The 19,562-nt window shown below is 41.6% G+C and overlaps 1 protein-coding gene across 1 annotated transcript in view; it reads left to right on the top strand.

Annotated features, from left to right (window-relative positions):
- Positions 1–1,156: 1,156 nt before the first annotated feature.
- The window catches only part of Rad54l (RAD54 like), a 39,961-nt gene continuing 21,555 nt past the window's right edge, over positions 1,157–19,562 (top strand). The window contains exons 1-6 of the mRNA XM_077110077.1: positions 1,157–1,199; positions 3,360–3,481; positions 8,040–8,152; positions 8,977–8,980; positions 9,066–9,152; positions 10,926–11,045. Of these exons, the coding sequence (XP_076966192.1) occupies positions 1,157–1,199; positions 3,360–3,481; positions 8,040–8,152; positions 8,977–8,980; positions 9,066–9,152; positions 10,926–11,045 (489 nt within the window). The remainder of the gene's footprint in view (positions 1,200–3,359; positions 3,482–8,039; positions 8,153–8,976; positions 8,981–9,065; positions 9,153–10,925; positions 11,046–19,562) is intronic.

Below are 19,562 nucleotides of genomic sequence, written 5' to 3'. Positions count from 1 at the left end.
ATATTTCTAGGTTAAAACCAGCGGCAAGCCCTCCAGAGGACAATCCTATTAGGGTCTGTAAACAAGTCAAGATGGTGCCTGGCATTTTGCCAGAGGGAGTGGTTTGTGAAGTAACGCCAGAGAGCCATTAAGTGTGGAGATTCCTTATTGGTTGACTGCTGTATCTAGTTTATGTTAATTAAGATAAGCTGTGTGGAATGTATATATACCCCTCCTGTCCTATAATAAACGGCTCCCACTCCTGCTGTATCAATGTACACAAGTTGCTCGTCACCCCCCGGTTATTTTGCTGCAGCCGGACTGCGGCACAATCCCACCACAGCTCCCAACCTTGCAGGACCCCCACAATCGCCCAGTTTACCTGTGAGATATTCCCAGATAACCCTCTCAAGCTCCATTTTTCACAGTCATGCACCACCCTTCATCCCATTCTGGAGAAGGACATACATAAGAATGGGCCTCCTGATAGGATCTAGGAACCCACAGCAACACAGTACACCCACACCTTTTATAGAAATCAGCAATTGGCACAACAATCCTATTGGAACCTCTTCACAGACCCCGTCAGCTGCTGGATTCTCCCGATCCTGGGACCTCTAGTTGGTCTTTTTATTCTGTGCCTTCCTTCCTGGCATTTTAAAAATTCCTTCATGCACAAATTAACAAAATCTCTAACCAAACTTTCAATCAGCTCCTCTTCAGGGATTACCAGCTTGCCAATGAGCCAGATGACATGCACATCCAGTCATCCCAAGAAACCTCCACCAAGTGCTGAAAGATGAAGATACCGAATGACAACTCCACCGAAGGGCCATCTCTACCCCACCATGCCAAAAAAAATAAGCCCTTGTTTTTCAGCTTTATATGTTTTAATCTGCCTTCTCCTGGGCATAGGCTTTTTCTATTAGACCTACAGACTGGACAACATGCCAGAAATTAATGCTGTTTCTTTTCATAGTTGCAGGGCACATTCATGGACTTCTCCCCAGAAGAAATCCATGCCTTCAGTGCATGGATATGGGGCCTCCTGGCCCTTCTTCTTCAACCAACTGACCTCCTTCCTTCCCTCTAAACGATGCCCCTACTCAGCAGGAAGTAGCCAAATGAAGTACTACACCCCCAAACCAAAACAAAAAAGGGAGGAATGTTGGTAAAGATGGCGCCCGGAATGCTTCTCTTCTGGGAGCTCAAGAGTGTTGGTAAAGATGGCGCCCGGAGCACTTCTCTTCCAGGAGCTCAGGTCCGTGACGCACTGAATGGCACATGAACCGTCACCTCCAATCCCTGAAGTGGCGCGAACTCTTGGCCAATGAAGAAGTAACGGCTCACTTGCCTTGTTCCTCCTCATCCTGTGTTAAGCCCATAAATATCAATACCCTGTTCGTGTTCGCTCTCTTACTCTTACTCTCTTATTCTCTTACTCTCCCCTCTCTCTCCCCCTCTCCTGTCTCTCTCTTCCCCCTCTCCTGTCTCTCTCCCCCTCTCCTCTCTCTCTCTTCCCCCTCTCCTCTCTCTCTCTTCCCCCTCTTCTCTCTCTCCCCCCCTCCTCTCCTCTCTCCCCGCCCCCCCACTGGCCGCTACGGTCCTGCTAATAAAATCTCACTCAGGTGATGGTTGTTTTGGCTTGTTGAGTTTACGGAGCTTTTTCCACTGTTCTTTACATTATCAACCACCATAAACTACTTGGGGGTCATCTGGCATTCCAGGTATTTTCCGTCTCATGCTGATTGGAGGTTGCTAGGGGGGTTGCTATGGGTCCTCACCTAGCCTAACTGAGTCAGAGACACCTGGCGCCACAGACCTCTCCTGTTATTTACAGACAAACAACTTAGCAGGGTGGGTATGTGCTTAGGAGTGCTCTGTGGGTTTTTCCAAGGGCAAGGGTCATGCCCCCTTCCTTAGGACAGGCCTTGAGGTAGAAGCTGCTGTTATTTATTCATTTTTAAAAATGGAGTCACATTAGTTTCTCAAACACAACTGTGTTTCCTGTTTTTTGTTAGTGTGTCCTACTAGCTTGTGTTTTAGGGTTGTGGAGATACCTTGTTGCTGATTTATGCTACAAATGTTGCTTTTTATTTTATTTGTTTGTTTTGGCAGTGGGAATTGAATCCAGGAACACTTAACCATTGAACCATATCTCCAGCCCTTATTTAAATTTTGAAACGAGGTCTTCTAAGTTGCTTAGGGCCTCACTAAATTACTGAAGCTGACCTTGAACAACTTCTTCTTTTCTTCTTCTTCTTCTTCTTCTTCTTCTTCTTCTTCTTCTTCTTCTTCTTCCTCTTCCTCTTCCTCTTCTTCTTCTTCTTCTTCTTCTTCTCTCTCTCTCTCTCTCTCTCTCTCTCTCTCTCTCTCTCTCTCTCCCCCGTTCTCTTCTGTGACTGGCCTCCAGGGTCCTGCTAATAAAATCTTGGACAGGTAAACGGTTGTTTCGGCTTGTTGAGTTTACGGAGCTTTTCCGCGGTTCCATTATTATTATTATTATTATTTGAGATAGAGTCTGCTTGTCCCCTAGGATTGGCCTCAAACTTGCAATCTTCCTGCCTCAGCCTTACAGAAAGCTGGGATTACAGATGTGCATCCCCATGCTTGGCCCTTCCCTTTCTTCTTGATATCTATAGGATATCAAGTGCTTCTTCATTTTGTCCTTTATCAGTCTTGCTAAGAATTTGTTTGTTAATCTTTTTTTTTTTAACCCCAGGTACCGGGGATTGAACCCAGGGGCGCTCAATCACTGAGCGCCCACATCCTCAGCCTTTTTTTTTTTTTTTTTTTAATGGTTTTAGTTATAGATGGACACAATACATTTATTTTATTTATTTATTCTTATGTGGTGTTGAGGATTGAATCCAGTGCCTCACATATGCTAGGCAAGCACTGTACCACTGAGCCACAACCCCAGCCCTTTTTAATATTTTATTTAGAGACAGCGTCTACCTGAGTAGCTTAGGGCCTTGCTAAATTGCTGAGGCTGGCTTTGAACTTTTGATCCTCCTGCCTCAGCCTCCCTAGTTGCTGCTATTACTGGTGTGTACTACCATGGCTAGTTGAATATTTTTTAAAATACTTTCCCCAGATTCTATAATCATTACTTATAGGAGGGATTAGTCTGATTAACCTTACCTGCCATTATCTGAAACCAGAACCAGAAAATACTTAATTTCCATGTGGCAACAACATCTACATTTTCTGTTGAGAGACACAGCCCAGTCAGAATGATGCCTGGCATTTGCCAGAGGGAATGGTTGAAAGGTGATGCCAGCGAACCATTGAGATGATGATTTGAATTAAGCTATATATAATTGCTGTGATGCTGGATTGATTGAATTGTATATTTGACCTTTACTGTTGGGCAATAGGGCGGCTATTGCTAACTCGGGTGCAGCTACTTTGGAGTTCCCATGAGTTCTTGCGGGAGTTCGGGGAGATTGGAAGGAGCCCAGTGGAGGGAGTGTGTTCCCGTGTGGTGTGTGCAGTGCCGGTGAGAGTGGGGGAATAAAGAGTTGCTGTTTGAATCTATAAGGCTTTGTGGCGGCTCAGTTATTTGTGCCCAGCCAGACTGCGGCAATTTTCCAAGTACCTGAAATCCCCTTCATCTGCTCCCATGGAACCTCTACCCTTTCTGAAGACTTGATTCTAACTTTTGACCCCCTTGAGCTACTGTGGCAGCTCCTTTTTCCTTCCTATTTTTCATTGGGTACATGACCATCTAGAATAAAGACTATTATTTACCAGCTTCTCTTATAGTTACACATAGTTGAATTAATGAAGTGTGGTTGTTTCAAGTTGAATTCTCTGGAGTCAAAAGCGAAGATGGAATTTGGAGTGCAAGATATTTATTAGGAATCAATGCCTGTGAAAAGAAGGGTGCCTACCTGGGGCAGGAGAAGTGCAATTGTAAACCCTTGGCCACCCCAGTGGGGAGCTTACCATCACCTATTGCCTGCCAAAGTATACTTCATACAGCCAATATGGCTGGGCCTTTATTGCCTTACTATCTTAGCCAACAGGTAACAAACCACTTTGGGGCATACATGACTCAGAAAAATGGCTCTGTGTAACCTGAAGGAGCCAAAAACCAGAAGCGAACCACATTCCCTACAGCTGGGCAGTGTATTTATTAGGATTCTCCAGAAAAACAGAGCCAATAGATAGATAGATTTAAATATAAATATATTTTAAGTATAAAGAATTGGCAGCCAAGTGTGGTGGCTTGCACCTACAATCCCAGCTAATGGGAGGCTGAAGCAGGAGGATTTCAAGTTTGAGGTTAATCTGGGCAACTTGACAAGACCCTGTCCCAAAATTTAAAATTAAAAAAATAAATCTGGGTGACTGGGGCTGTGGCTTAGTGGTAGGGCACCCACTGTGCACGTGTGAGGCCCTGGGTTTGCTCCTCAGCACCACATTAAAAAAATAAATATAAAAAAAATCTGGGGATGTAGCTAGTGGTAGAGTATTTGCTTTGCAGCAAGCAGTACAAGGCCCTGGGTTCAACCTCAAGTGCCAAAAAAAAAAAAAAAGCTGGATGTGATGGTGAATACTTTTAATCCCAGTGATTCTGGAGATTGAGGAAGGAGGGTCAGGAGGATGACAAGTTCCAGGCCAGCCTCAGCAACTTAGTGAGACTCTTCCTCAAAATAAAAAGTAAAAATAAAAAGGGTCTGGGGATGTGGCTCAGTGGTTAAGCACCCCAGGTACAAAAAAAAAAAAAAGAAAAAAAAGAAAAAAAAAAAAACATTATCTAGTTTCAGATAATGGCATGCATGGTTATGGAAGCAGACAAACTCAAGATCTGCATCTGCAGGGTGAGTCTACAAGTTGGCTGATCCAGGAGAGCCAATGATGGAGTTGTAAACAGATTCAAAGGTCTAAGAACCAGGAAAACTGATGGTGTAGTTTCAGTCTGAAGGCTTGTCCCAGGAAAAATGGATGTTTTGGTTACAGTATAAAACAGAAAAAAAAAAAAATGATGTTAAAAAGCAGACAGGAAGAATTCTCTTAATTTAATGAGGGTTTTCTTTTTAAAAAAAAATTTTTTTTAATGGTACTGGGGCTGGGCATGGTGGTACACAACTGTAATCAGAGCAGCTTGGAAGGCTGGGGCAGGAGTATTGCAAGTTCAAAGCCACTTCATAAACTTAGTGAGACCCTGTCTTAAAAAAAAAGGGCTAGGGGGGCTGGGGATGTGCCTCAAGCGGTAGTGCGCTCACCTGGCATGTGTGCGGCCCAGGTTCGGCCCAGGTTCGATCCTCAGCACCACATACAAACAAAAGATGTTGTGTCTGCCGAAAACTAAAAAAAAAGGGCTAGGGATGTAGGGATGTGTCTTCATGGTTAAGTGACCCTGGGTTCAATCCTTGGTACCAAAAAAAAAAAAAAAAAGAAGAAGATACTGGAGATTGAACTCAGGGCCTGTTGCATACTAGACAATTGCTCTACCACTGAACTACCTCCCTAGCACCTCCCCTGTTTTCTTTTCTTGTGGTATTAAGGATTGTACCCAGAGGTGCTCTACCACTGACCTACATCCCCAGCCCTTTTTTATTTTATTTTTTTGAGATAATGTCTGGTTGGCCTTGAGCTTATGATTCTCTTGCCTCAGTCTCCTGAGTAGCTGGGATTAGGGTCAGCCTTTTGCTTTATTTAGGTCTTCGATTTATTGCCTGAGACCCAACCACATTAGGGAGTACAATCTGCTTTACTCCAGTCATCCAATTTAGTTCAGACATCTAATTTATTTGTTAATTTCATAAACAACCTCTCAGAGAATCATCCAGAATAATGGCTAATATCTGTGCACCCTGTGGTATAGTCAAATTGATATATAAAATTGACATATATCCATTGGGGATGTAACTCAGTGGTAAAGTGCTTACCTAACAAGTTCAATCCTTGGCACCAAACACACACACACACACACACAAAAAAAAAAAAAAAAAAAAAAAAAAAAGGGAATAACAGTGGCAGAATCTTGTGTCATCCCCGTGTCTACTTTATGAATAATATCCATAATCCATAAAGAGTGGAGTGTGTAGTCCTTTGTCCCTTCACAGAATATCTGGAACTTGAGCAGCTATTTCTGACTGAAAGGTGGAAGTCACATGCTGAATATGCAGGAACAAGAAGTTGCTGGGCTGCTAACTTTGTGAAACCACACTACTGGCCTTGAATTTCCTATTTCTGATTTTGTGCCCAGCTCCAGTTACATTTTGACAACTCAGTTGAACATTCATAAGCAAAACAAAGACTCCAACCTAAACATTACACATTATACAAAAAGTACTTCAAGATGGATCACAGATTTAAATGTAAAAGTATGAAGTTTTTTTTTTTTTTGTATGTTTGTTCTGGTGGTACCGGGAGCTCTTTACCACTGAGCTACATCTCAGTCCTTTCTATTTTTAAGACATTGTCTAAGTTGCCAAGACTGGTTTCAAAATTGCAAGATCTTTTGCTTGGGTTTTCAAGTAGCTTGGATTACAGGCCTGGGCCACCCACCACTTCTGGCAAAAAGTTTTTAGGTAAAAAATTGGAGAAAATTTTGGGGATGGAGTGCCAAGCAAAATGTTGAGGGCTAGGGATATAGGCCAGTGGTAAAGCACTTGCCTAGTATGTGGAGGTCCTGGGTTCAATCCTTAAGAGGATAGGGGAGCCTTTGATTCGACATCAAAATCCTAATCCATAAAAAGGAAAAATTGATGAATTGTACTTTATCAAAATAATGTGTTGGCCAGGCACCTGTAATCCCTGTGGCTCTAGAAGCTAAAGCAGGAGGATAGCAAATTCAAAGCCAGCCTCAGCAAAAGCAAGGCACTAGGCAACTCATGGTACTGGGGCTGGGCATGGTGGTTCAGTGGTCAAGTGCCCTTGAGTTCAACCCCAGTATCCACCCCCCCCAAACACACAAAAAAATAAAAATGTTTATTCTTTTTCAAGAGACTGTTAAGAAAATATTTGCAAACTACATAACTGACTGGTATGGAATATATAAAGAATGACCAAAACAGTAAAAAAAGACCACTTCAACTAAAAATGGCAAAGAGACATTTTTATTGAGAATCTACAGATATCAAATAAGCCTATGAAAAGATGTTAAATTAGGGAAATGGGGCTGGGATTGTAGCTCAGTGGTAGAGGGCTTGCCTAGCTTGTGTGAGGCCCTGGGTTTGATCCTCAGCACCAACTAAAGATAAATAAATAAAGGTATTGTATCCATCTAAACTAACTAACTAACTAAATAAATAAATAAAATATATATAAATAAATGAATTAGGGAAATGCAAATTAAATCACAATCACAATTAGATATCACTTTTCATATATCAGAATAGCTAAAGTAAGAAAGTAACACTAAATCCATGAGGATGCAGAGACACTGGATGGCACAAACATTGTTGACAGGAACGTAGAGTGGTACATTCTGAAATACAATTTGTCCAGTTTCTTAAAAACAAACAAAAAATGGGGCTGGGGTTGTGGCTCAGCGGTAGAGTGCAGCGGCCCACGACCGTAATGCCACAGACACTAGACGCTGGGGCAGGAAAATGGCAAATTTGAGGCTAGTCTCAGCAATTTAGGAAGACACTGTCTCAAACAAGGACTGGGGATTTTGCTTAATGGTAGAGCGCCGCTGGATTCAATGCTCAAGTGCCGCAAAAACAATAATAATAAAAAAAACCCCAAACAAAACAAAACAAAACACCCCAAAACCGAAACATGAAACTACCATGCAATCCAGCAATTGCACTACTGGGTACTATTACTATAATACCATTTCAAATATGAAGAAACTGAAGTTTTGAGAAATTGGGTGATTAAAGACGCTTCCATTCTAGGAGAAGGCAGCTTCTTTCAAGACACTCACACGTGAGATGGTCACATCCCCCAGCTCCAGCCCGTCACATGGAGCCCAGGCTGAACACTCCATGCTAGATGAGCCAACAAGACTTCAAACCCAGGCCTCCTTTCGGGTCCGGCACTTGGAGGTTGCTATCAGTTCCTGAACCCGACCCAAACTCGCCTTTCCTAAACCTTAGGCGTCTACCCTAGGTGGTAATTCCTCCGCGGCCCAGTACATCGCAAATCGTTCTTTAAGTTGTAGCATTGCCAGTTCATTGGTAGAACAAAACGCCAGGGGCCAACGTCGAAGGTCAGCCAGTAGGCTGAGCCGGGGGCGTTCGCTTCGCCTAGCCCCACCTCCCAGGTGGTCCGTTGAGCCTCCAGTGCAGCTGAGCTTCTACCACATCACTAGCCCCGCCCCTTCCTTGGGGGGAGAGTGCCGAACACATCGAACGCAGCCAATGAGTGAAGGAGCGGCTGCATGGCGGGAGGTTCGATTGACCCAGCCTGGCGGCTGTTAACGCGCGCTTGGGGAAGAGGAAGGTTAATGGGGAACTGCGAGTCCCGGAATCCATCTCTGCCTCTCTTTTCAGCCCCTTCTGGGATTCTGTTCCCAGTTTGGGTTTTTATTGGTCCTTCTTGGATCCTTGCTCGACCTCCCTCGATCCAGTACGCTATCTGCACTCCAGCCCCGGGAAATCCCCCTCCTCCGGATGCAGGCTCCTCGCCCTTCCTAGGCCTCGGACTTTAACCCCAGCTTCTTTCTTCTGGACCTTGGTTACCGCCACCACCTCGCATGGATCTCCTCTCTTAACCGAGACCATTATCCTGACTCCACTCTGCCCATTCTGGGACCCTCCTGTATCCTCCCCATCCTAGATTTATACCCGACTCTGCCTTGACACTTCCTCTTTGGTCTACTCTCTGGACTCGGCTAACTGACGATCAACATTCTCGCATTTTGGACTCAAACTCCTACTCCTGGCTGGGTCCCCTCCATCCATGCCCCCTTTTTAATTAGTCCATATTCTGAATAATATAGCAGTTCCACCTACATCAAGCCCTCGTCCTGCATTCTCTGCTGCTGAGTGCCTTTCACCTTTGGCTGATGGATACTTGACGTTTGGGCTCCAGGATGGTAAGTGTGAACCTAAGGGAGACAGGAATTCTGTCTAGGTTTAATGGGCTCAGGCTGAGGATCCATTTCCATTCTCCCCTTACAGAGGAGGAGCTTAGCTCCCAGTCAGCTGGCCAGAAGGAAACTGGAAGGCAGATCTGATGATGATGAAGACTGGCAGCCTGAGGCAGTGGTGAGTGCCCAAGGAGATAGGGAAGGTGGGAATTCAGGTTATTTGGGCAGAAAGGAAGCTTGGACTTGGTTTCTGGGTTTACATAGTCACCTCCCAAAGTCATATGTTCAGTAGTGTAATTGATGCTCCCTCTGTGCCAGGCATTGAACAGATTAATAAAATTTTGTAGTTTCACTAGAAACTAATATAACCTTAGTTTTCCTGTTGGGAGGGGTACACCAAAGCCAAGAAACAGCTCAGGTTGATCCTTTGACTCTTATGGGGGAGAGGGAGGGGATAAAGGCCTTAACAATAGTAACTAGCAGCCTCCTATTTGTCCCTTGCCCCATGTCACAGAATAGTAGAATATTCTGGATCTACCTTAAAATCCTGAGCTTAATTTGGCCTTTCAGTCTTGCTCATACTCAAGTGCAATATGTTCTACTTTGGACTGAGGTCTGTGCTTTGCTTCATGCCTTGGAGGCTTGCTGGTTGTGGACAAGACCCATATAAAAGTAAACAGAGTCAAGCAATATCTACTTTAAAGGGAAAGAGAGCAATTTAAGAATCAAGGGTTGGGCTAATGGAGCTTTGGAGAAAAGGATCAGCTAAGGAAGGAAGGCACTTTTTTCTAGGACAGTTTGTAAGTAAAGGCATGTAAAGGGTGGAATGAGGCCTGGTGTTTGCTTCAGATGTGTCTTAAGAATCACTGAAGGGCTGGGGAAGGGCTGGGAATGTGGCTCAAGTAGTAGTGTGCTTGCCTAGCATGCATGAGGCACTGGGTTCGTTTCTCAGCACCACAAAAAATAAAAAAATAAAGATATTGTGTCCACCTAAAACTAAAAAAAAAAAAGAATCATTGGAGCTTCAAATAACTTGACAAGCTGGTACAAGAGGGTTCATTCCTGATTGCCTGTTGGGGCTTTCTCTTTAGTTGCATCACTGGTGGGGATTTTTCCACCTGCTAAGGGAGGCACATTAACTGTCCCTTGTATGTCTTACACTTGAACTTGGGGCATCATTCTCTGCAGGTGGATCGGGGATGGAGCTGTGTGTTGCTCCTGAAATGCTTGGTGCTAGTGTCTTCACTGCTGTGTGGTGGACTGAGTTGGGGGTGATGTGAGAGTTGGGTACAGCTGTACTCTTGTCCACCCTTTGGGAAACTCAGGAAGGGAAACACTTGGTTAGGTCTGCTATGACTTCATACTGCTGGTGGGCTTGCTTTTCCCAGGCTTACTTCATTTACCTCTTCCATTGTTTTTCCTTCATTTGAGGCAAGTGACTTAATCTCATTAAGCTCCAGTTTTTCTAGAATTAAAAAAGGATATCCTACTAAAGAAGGGTAATAAGCAGGATTGCTCTGATAATGCATGTGAAGACGTTAGCACTTCATCTGGCACTTAATATGTACTTCTTCTTCTTCTTTTTTTTTTTTAATAAGATGGAGTTATATTATGTTGCCTAGGCTGGTCTTAAACTCATGGGCTCAAATTGATCCTCCAGCCTTGGCCTCTCAAGTAGCTGGGACTACAGGTGTGTGCTACCACACCTGGCTCTAATAAATCACTTTAAGGGCTGGGGTTGTGGCTCAGTGGTAGAGTGCTCGCCTAGCACGTGTGAGGCCCTGGGTTTGATCCTTAGCACACATAAAAATAAATAAATAAAGGTATTATGTGAATTTTCAACTAAAAAAAACCAAATAAATAAATATTTTTAAAAAATCACTTTAAGTGTTAGTTTCCATTAGGGTTATCTCTGGTCTTTCAGACCTCAGCTTGTCATTTCTTTTCTTAGACACGGAAGAAACAGAAATCCAGTAATGAGACCCAGATCCAAGAGTGTTTCTTGTCCCCTTATCGGAAACCTTTAACTCAGCTAACAAATCGACCACCCTGTCTGGATAGCAGTCAACATGTAAGTCAAAACTGCAACATACCTATGTATATGTATATCCAGTCCTTTTGACTTAGTAGATTCCTACAGTAGAGACTCTATCTTCGACATTGTAGCCAGCCTGTCTATAGCTGTTGTGGCCTGTTGAGACAAGGATGCCTGAGTGAGAGTTTATTTTTACTATGTTTACTATGTTTATTATTACTATGTGGGCACCAGAACTCAGGTGGTTCAGATTCCTAAAAAAATGAAGATAGAGGAGAGGGAAGGCTATGATGGGGTGTTAGACCCAGGATCCTTATGGTACCTTGGTCTCTAGCTCTATTTATGGCTTTATGGACTACAAGAGTCCCATCCATACCTTTTTATGTTTCCTCTAATAAAGTCAAATCACCATCATGGGTTCTGTGTGTTATCTCCCTGACTCCAAAGGTTCCTGAGAAATGTTTTAAAGGAAAAATAGGAACATGTAACTAAGGTTATTCATTTGTGCATTTGGCAAGTAATTTTATATAATTATATTCAATAATTATAAAAAATTGTGTAACATGTCATAAAATAAACACCTTCAAGCCTACTTCCTAGGACTAGAACTTGGCCAAATTTATATTGCCTTTCCACATCCCTAGTGGTACCACTACTCTGAACTGGGTTGACTAAATACTTTTTTTTTGCAGGGGGTAATACTGGGGATTGAACACAGGAGTTCATGCATGCTAGGCAAGTGCTCTACCACTGTACTATATCCCTAGCCCATTTATTGTATTTTGAGGTAGGGTCTAGCTAATTTGCCCAGACTGGCCTTGCTTGAACTTTCAATCCTTTTGCCTCAGTATCCTGAGTACTTAAGATTACAAACATGTACTACCATGCCTGGCTAAATAATTTTTTCTTTTTTTTTTTTTAACTAGAGATTGAACTCGGGGGAACTTTACCACTGAGTTACATTCCCAGCCCCAACCTGCCCCCCAGCCCCACCCTGTCCTTTTTTAAAATTTGAAATGGGGTTTAGGACCTTGCTAATTTGATAAACGAGCTTTGAACTTGTGATCCACCTGCCTCAGCCACCTGAGTTGCTGTGAAAATACATTTAAATTTTTTTTTTAAATATTTATTTTTTAATTGTAGGTGGACACAATAACTTTATTTTATTTTTATGTGGTACGGAGGATCAAACCCAGTGCCTCATGCATGGTAGGTGAGTGTTCTACCACTGAACCACAATCCCAGCCCTAAAAAAATAAAAAAAAATATTTTTAATTGTAGATGGACACAATATCTTTATTTTCTTATGTAGTTCTGGGAATCGAACCTAGCTAGGTAAGTGTTTACCACTGAGCCATAAACCTAGCCTCTTAAATTTTTTTGATGTATATTTTTAGTTGTTGAAGGACCTTTATTTTATTCATTTATTTACATGGGATGCTGAGAATCTAACCTAGTGCCTCACACATGGCTAGGCAAGTGCTCCACCACTGAGCCACAAACCCAGCCCTAAATAATGCATTTTTTTTTTTAAAAAAAGATATTAAGAACTTTATTTATTTATTATTATTTTTTATTGGTGCTGAGGATTGAACCCAGTGCCTTACACATGCTAGGCAAGTGCCGTACATCTGAGCTACAATCACAGCCCCCTAAATAATGCATTTTTAATTGTTATTTTGAGCTTTAAAAAAATAGTTTTAGCAGACCCGGTGGCATGTGCCTGGAATCCCAGCAACTTGGGAGTCTGAGGTAGCCTGGGCACTTTAGTGAGCTCTGTCTCTAAAAAATAAAAGGGGTGAGGGATGTAGCTGTAGCTCCAGTGGTGGTAGTGCCCCTGGGTTCAGTATCTCAAAACACACACATAAAGGTGTTAAAGTGGTCTGTAGCCCTGTGGGATTGTTTTCATTTAGAATTTGTTCAGGTTGTCCCATGGAATTATGTGATATAACTTGTGATATAACTTGCCTGAGGCCCTGGGTTCAATCCCCTAACAGTCTAAAGACTGGGAAGAAAAGAATCTGCAGAATAGTCTGATTAAGAGTTGAAGGGAGGGGCTGGGATTGTAGCTCAGTAGTAGAGTGCTTGTCTAGCATGTGTGAGGTACTGGGGTTCAGCACCACATAGAAATAAATAAAGGTATTTTGTTCATCCATAACTTTAAAAAAAAAAAAAAGAGTTGAAGGGAATGGATGGTTAGCTAGGTAAAAGGGATAAGAATCCTTTAGAAAGAGCAACAGCCTGTGAAAGGCTGGCAGCTAGAGAGTAAGGGAGACCCTGAAAAGGATTTAGCAGGGTTGGATCAGTTGTCAGTGTGGGAATTTGGGAAATGGTGCTGAGAGATAAGATTTGAAAAACTGCAGAAACCGAGTGGAAGGCCTTTTGTAAGCATGGCTTAACTATTGAAACAGTTTAAAATAGTTTATTTTTGTTTTTTTTTAAATTTTTTGATACTGGGAATTGATTCCAGGGTGCTTTACTACTAAGCTCTATCTATCTATCTATATATCTTTTTTAATTTTTATATTGAGATAGGGTCTTGCTAAAGTTGCTGAGGCTGGCCTTGAATTTTTGGTCTCCTTTTTCAGCCTCTCAACTTACTTGGATTACGGTTGTGCACCACCCAAAATAGTTTGAGATATTTTTAATAGCAAACTTATAGGAATTTGACAGAAGACAGACAACATTAAAACCATACAGTTGCTGGGTGCAGTGGTACATGTCTGAAATTCCTGTAACTTGGTAGGCCATGTCCGGAGAATCACTACAGCCCACAAGTTTGAGGCCAGCCTGGGCAACAAAGCAAGACACCATCTCAAAAAAATAAAAACATTAAAAAAACAAACAAAAACAACAACAAAAAACCCAGAACACAAAATGATGGCCTTGTCCAGAAAAATTTAACTGATTTGTTTATTGTTGTTATAAAGTTGAACTCCTGAAACTTGTTTGCTGAAATGTTTTGACATGCATTACTGCTTTATATTCCTGAATTTGTATTAAAAATTCACCCACCAATAAACATGGAAAAACTGCCAATACCTCACTCCTATACCCTACTTTTCCTTTTATAATTGCATATTTAGGTACCTTTTGACTCCTGGGGGAAAATATCTAGCATTTAGAACTATTAATAACAGAAAGATTTGATTTATTATTTTATATGTTTGAGAAATGTTTCCCATGGTAGTGGATTCTTTGGCATGTTCTTAACTTATGTGGCCACTGATGTGTTTTGACATCATTGTTACACATTTTCTGGGGATAGTGCAGAGATTGGTGTTTTTTTTGCGGGGTGGGTACCAGAGATTGAACTCAGGGGCACTTAACCTCTGACCCACATCCCCAACTGTATTTAGTATTTTATTTAGAGAAAGGGTCTCACTGAGTTGCTTAGTGCCTCACTTTTGATGAGGCTGGCTTTGAACTTGCGATCCTCTTGCCTCAGACTCCTGAGTTACTGGGATTACAGGCTTGTGACACCACACCCAGTTCCAGGTTGGTGTTTTCAACAAGGTCAACTACATAGGCCTTACTTTCCTTCTCAAAGCACCAGTAGCTGTACTCTGAGGTGCAGTTCTGTTTGGAAATTCTCACACTTGATCACATACTGGAAGGAAAACTTGCTGGACTTTGGATGAGATTTAACTTCAAGTGCCACAATACTAGACCTACCATGGTGAAGTTTCTTCACCCCTCCAATATAGGTTGCACTCTTTTGTGTGTTTGGTACTGGAGATTGAACCTGGAGTTGTTTACCCATTGAGATACATCCTCAGCCCTTTTTATTTTTCATTTTGAGACAGGGTCTTGCTAAATTGCTTAGGATTTTGCTATATTGCTGAGACTGACTTTGAACTTGCAATCTTCCTGACTCAACTCCTGAGCTCCTGGGATTACAGGCATGTGCCACCATGCCCAGCTAGGGTGCACTCTTATAAGTTGTTTTTGTAGTCATTTGCTTCTTGGCTGCTTTCCTACTAATTTATTTGCAGACAGTCTTTTTTTTTTTTTTTTTTTTTTGCACCAGGGATTGAACTCAGGGGTGCTTAACTACTGGATTTTATTTAGAGACAGGGTCTTGTTGAGTTGCTTAGGACCTCTCTGAATTGCTGAAGCTGGCTTTGAACTCATCCTCCTCCCTCAGCCTCCCCAGCTGCTGGAATTACAGGCATGCACCATCAAGCTAGGCGACTATCTGCTTTGTACTAGCCATGATTTAGAGACCCCCCCCACTTATCTTCCTTAACCAGTAGCATCCTTTAATTCCTTTTAAAATCAGAAGGTGAAAGAGTATAGTAATGAATCTAGCCTGGATTGTATTTGTCTTTATACCAATGCAGTCATAGAATGAAAATATAATATGTGAGACATATATATGTATGTGTGTGTGTGTGCGCGCGCGCGCACGTGTGTATATATATTTAAGTATACATATATATTATATAAATCAAAGTTATTTTTTATTAAACACAAACACCAGATGTTATTAATTAATATTAAGCATATATAAATAATATATATATTTTTAATGGTGGAAGAGGCTTTAGAGACAAAGTTCCTAGGGCCCACAAAAGTCATGATGAGCTTGGATAAGAAGTCTTTAACCTTAGATGTGATGAGTTTGAAAGGCCTGTAGGATATCTAAGATTGGAAGCTGTTGTAAATGTGGATGTGGAGCCTAGGAATGAAGTAGGGACTAGAAATAGATTTGAAGGTCAGTAGCATAAAGAAATTTGATACCTTGGAAGCACATTGGAGTGTCATTTGGAGGAGTTGAGGACTTAAATCCTAAGCCTAAGAGACACCAACTTTTAAGGGGGTTAGGTAGAGGAAGAAGCACCCATTAAGAGATTAAGTATGAAGTTCCTTCCAGAAAGATGGAAGAGTGGTAAAATTGTTGTCATGAAAATCAAGGGTGAAGTATATTTAAGAAGGAATGACCAGCTCTATCAAGTAAGATAAGAAGAAATCATGTTCATTGGAATTGGGGTCATGTATGCCATTGGTGACCTTGGGCAGAGGAGTGTAAAGGTGGCAAGACGGGAGTGGGAGGTAAGGAAGGGGGACAAATAGGGCTTTCTAGAAGTTTGTCTGTGGAAGAGAAGAGATAAGAGATAAAGGAATTTTTGTTTTGTTTTGGTGCTGGGGGATTGAATCCAGGATCTCACCCATGCTTAGTATTTGCTTTACTACTGAGCTACGTTCCCTGCCCCAGAATTTTTGTTATGGTAGGAGAGAGTTAAGCATTCTGGTCAGATACTAGCAGAGAGGGAGATGTTGAAATGTAGGATATAACTGACAGACTAAATCTATGCAGAAGGTGAAGCTTTAGCCTTGGAGGGGAAAGAGGGGGGATGCTCTCCCTCTTTTATCAGAAGTGCAGAATGGCATGAGTTATCAGCAACTAAGTGAACAAAGAACGAGAGCATGCTGTCCCATCTACCTCTGCCAGATTCTGGTGTTATCACCAGATCCCTGGAAGCTGGCCATTTGAAGTCTTGCAGGGTGTGGCCATGAGGCATTTTTGGCTAGGGTTCTTAACATTTTCCTTACCAGTTACTAAACCTGTTGCTTTCCCTGCAGAATTTTTGGCTCCTGGGTTCTATTAAAAGCCTGTTTTAAAATTTGGAGCATAAATTCTTGGCTACTGAGAACTTTAAACCTAGCCTCTAATACTGACAATCTTGAAAATATATCAGTTTTATAATTAATATCAAATAATAAAGGAAATTTTTCCTCTTGTTTGACTTAAGGGTAACTTTTTGTTAGCATCTGTCACAACGATTATCATTGCTATGAATAATTGTAACATGTTAGTTAGGAATGTCAATAAAAGTTTTATTCAGAGTGCAAAGAAATGTGCAAATAAGGGCTGGGTCTGTAGCTCAGTGGCAGCATGCGTGAGGCCCTGGGTTCAATCCTCAGCACCACATAAAAGTAAACGGATTGGGACTGGGATTATGGCCCAGAGGTAGAGTGCTTGCCTAGCATGATGTGGCAGTGGGTTTGATTCTCAGCACCTCAAAAAATAAAGATATGTGTCCACCTATAACTAAAAAATATTAAAAAAAAAAAAGAAATTTGCAAATAAACAAGATTTGGGGTGATTATTTAAAAAATCACTTGAGCTGGGTGTGGTGGTACACACCTATAATCCTAGTGTCTCCGGAGGCTGAGGCAGAAGGATTGCAGATTCAAAGCCAGCCTCAGCAATTTAGCGAGGCCCCAAGCAATTTAGTGAGACCTGTGTCAAAATAAAAAGGACTGGGATGTGGCTCAGTGGTTAAGTGCCCCTAGGTTCAGTCCCTGGTCCGCCCCCCCACCATAAAAAAAGAAAGAGAAATCACTCAAAATATTCAGGTTTACGTGTTGTCTCTGGGAGTTGCCATACCTCAGAGTTCAAAGTGTATTCTGTAGATTAGTAACATACTGATATGTAATTGTAGTTATGTAGCAAAAATGATTCAAGAAGAAAACATAGTGGCTATTTACCTTTGTATAAGCAATTGGTACTTTGCTTTCAACATTTGTAACTTATTTTAAATTATTATGTATGTATGTATAGGAATGTCATAGATGCAGCTAGCCCAGGCACAAAGTATTGATTATTTTGTGAAAGAAAAAAAAAAAAAAGATTTGGTTGATAGTGACCTTCAATTCTCCATATTTCTTTACTGACCATAAGTAATATTTATTACATTTTTCCCATTTCTTTTTTTTTAATATTTATTTTTTTTAGTTGTAGTTGGACATGATATCTTTATTATTTTGTTTATTTTTTATGTGGTGCTGAAGATTGAACCCCAGGCCTTGAACATGCTAGGCAAGCCCTCTACCTCTGAGCCATGATCCCAGCCCACATTTTTCCCATTTCAAAGACATTGAGCTGGGCTGGGTGTGGTGGTGTATACTGGTAGTCTCAGAGGCTTAGTAGGCTGAGGCAGGAGTATCTGAAGTTCAAGGCCAGCCTCAGCAACTTAATGAGGTACTTCAATAAAAAGTACAGGGGATGTAGCTCAGCGTATGGTACCCAAGTTCAATCTCTAGTACCAAAACAAAACAAAACAATAAAAAGGAAAATTTCAGGGCAAGAGAGAGTCCTCTCTATTGTTACTTTTGCTAAAAGGGAGGGTTTTTGTTTTTCCATTACTGCTTTTTCTTATAACACATTCCCATTTTAGCTACCTTTAGGATCTCTGTTGTTAGAGTCTAGGTTCACAGATTATTTTAATTTCCCAAAGGACTTAGGTGCATATGGACCAAAATTCCCTAGGAGTTAGTTGTCAGCTCCATATTAACTCCCCTGCTGCCTCGCCACCATAGCCTATGGTATAGTGCTGATTCCAGGCTGAAGTGCTGGTGCAGAGGCTTCTTGTATGCTTTTAGGTGAAGGCACTAAGGTTTTGTCTCTAGGATCTGAATGTGTCAGTTTCCTCTCACCCATGTCCCACTTGCTTTTTCTTGTTAAGGGCTTGCCCTCCCTTTCATGTGTTCTTTCTCTTGTGTTTTCCATGGCAGGAAGCTGTTGGCTCTTGGCTGTCAGTATGCCTATATGTAATATGTTGGTAGGAGGCCATACTGCCCACTGATTAAGGGCCCAGAATTAGGAAAATCTTGGATCAATCTTGGCTGTGTGACTTGAAAAAGTGATATAATTGCTCTGAGCCTCAGTTTACTTATTTTTAAATGGAATACCAGTAATACAGTAATCTCATAGGACTATTAGGATTAAATATTGACATGAATGTAAGAGGCTTAGTTCCACATCTAGCATACATTGTTAGCCATCATTATTGTTCATTTTTGTTGTTATTGTTGCTACTATTATTTTACTAATACCTCTATTCTTATCACTCCTAGTACTCTTTTTTTTTTTTTTCCCTTTTTTCTGGACTGGCTATTGAACCTAGGACCTTGTACATGTGAGGCAAGTTCTCTATAACTGAACTACATCCCTAGCTCTTTTTAATTTTATTTTGAGGAAGGGTTTTGCTCAGTTTCCAGGCTGGCCTCAAATTTATAATCCTCCTGCCTCAGTCTCTTTAAGTAGTTGGGATTATAGGTGTGTACCACTATGCCTGACTACTACTACTCTTTGTTGGGCTGTTTAGTTCCTAAGGAGGCTGATGTAGATATTAATGTGAGAATTAGATGCAGTAGGCAAAATGATGTAGCAAAAACAACAACAACAACACACAACAACAAAAACTTGTAGAGCTGGATGTGGTGGTGCATGTTTATAATGCCAGTGGCGTGGGAGGCTGAGGGAGGAGGATCACAAGTTTAAGGCTAGCCTCAGCAACTTAGTGAGGCCTTAAGCAACTTAGTGAGGTCCTATCTCAAAATAAAAAAATAAAAATAAAAAAATAAGCAGCCCTGGGTTCAATCCCCAGTATCAAACAAACAAAAAAAAAAACTTGTGGGTTGGGGGTGTAATTAAGTGGTAGAACATGTAGTTAATATGTACAGTGACCTAAGTTCAATCCCTAGCACCACCATCCCCCCATTAAAAAGGGAAAAAAAAAAGGTATTCTGGGAAGATACAGCTCT

The sequence above is a fragment of the Callospermophilus lateralis genome, chromosome 7 (assembly GCF_048772815.1).
Source record: "Callospermophilus lateralis isolate mCalLat2 chromosome 7, mCalLat2.hap1, whole genome shotgun sequence".
NCBI classification, from domain to species: domain Eukaryota; kingdom Metazoa; phylum Chordata; class Mammalia; order Rodentia; family Sciuridae; genus Callospermophilus; species Callospermophilus lateralis.
Note: the sequence above shows the minus strand (reverse complement) of the source record. Positions and strands in the feature narration are given on the sequence as shown.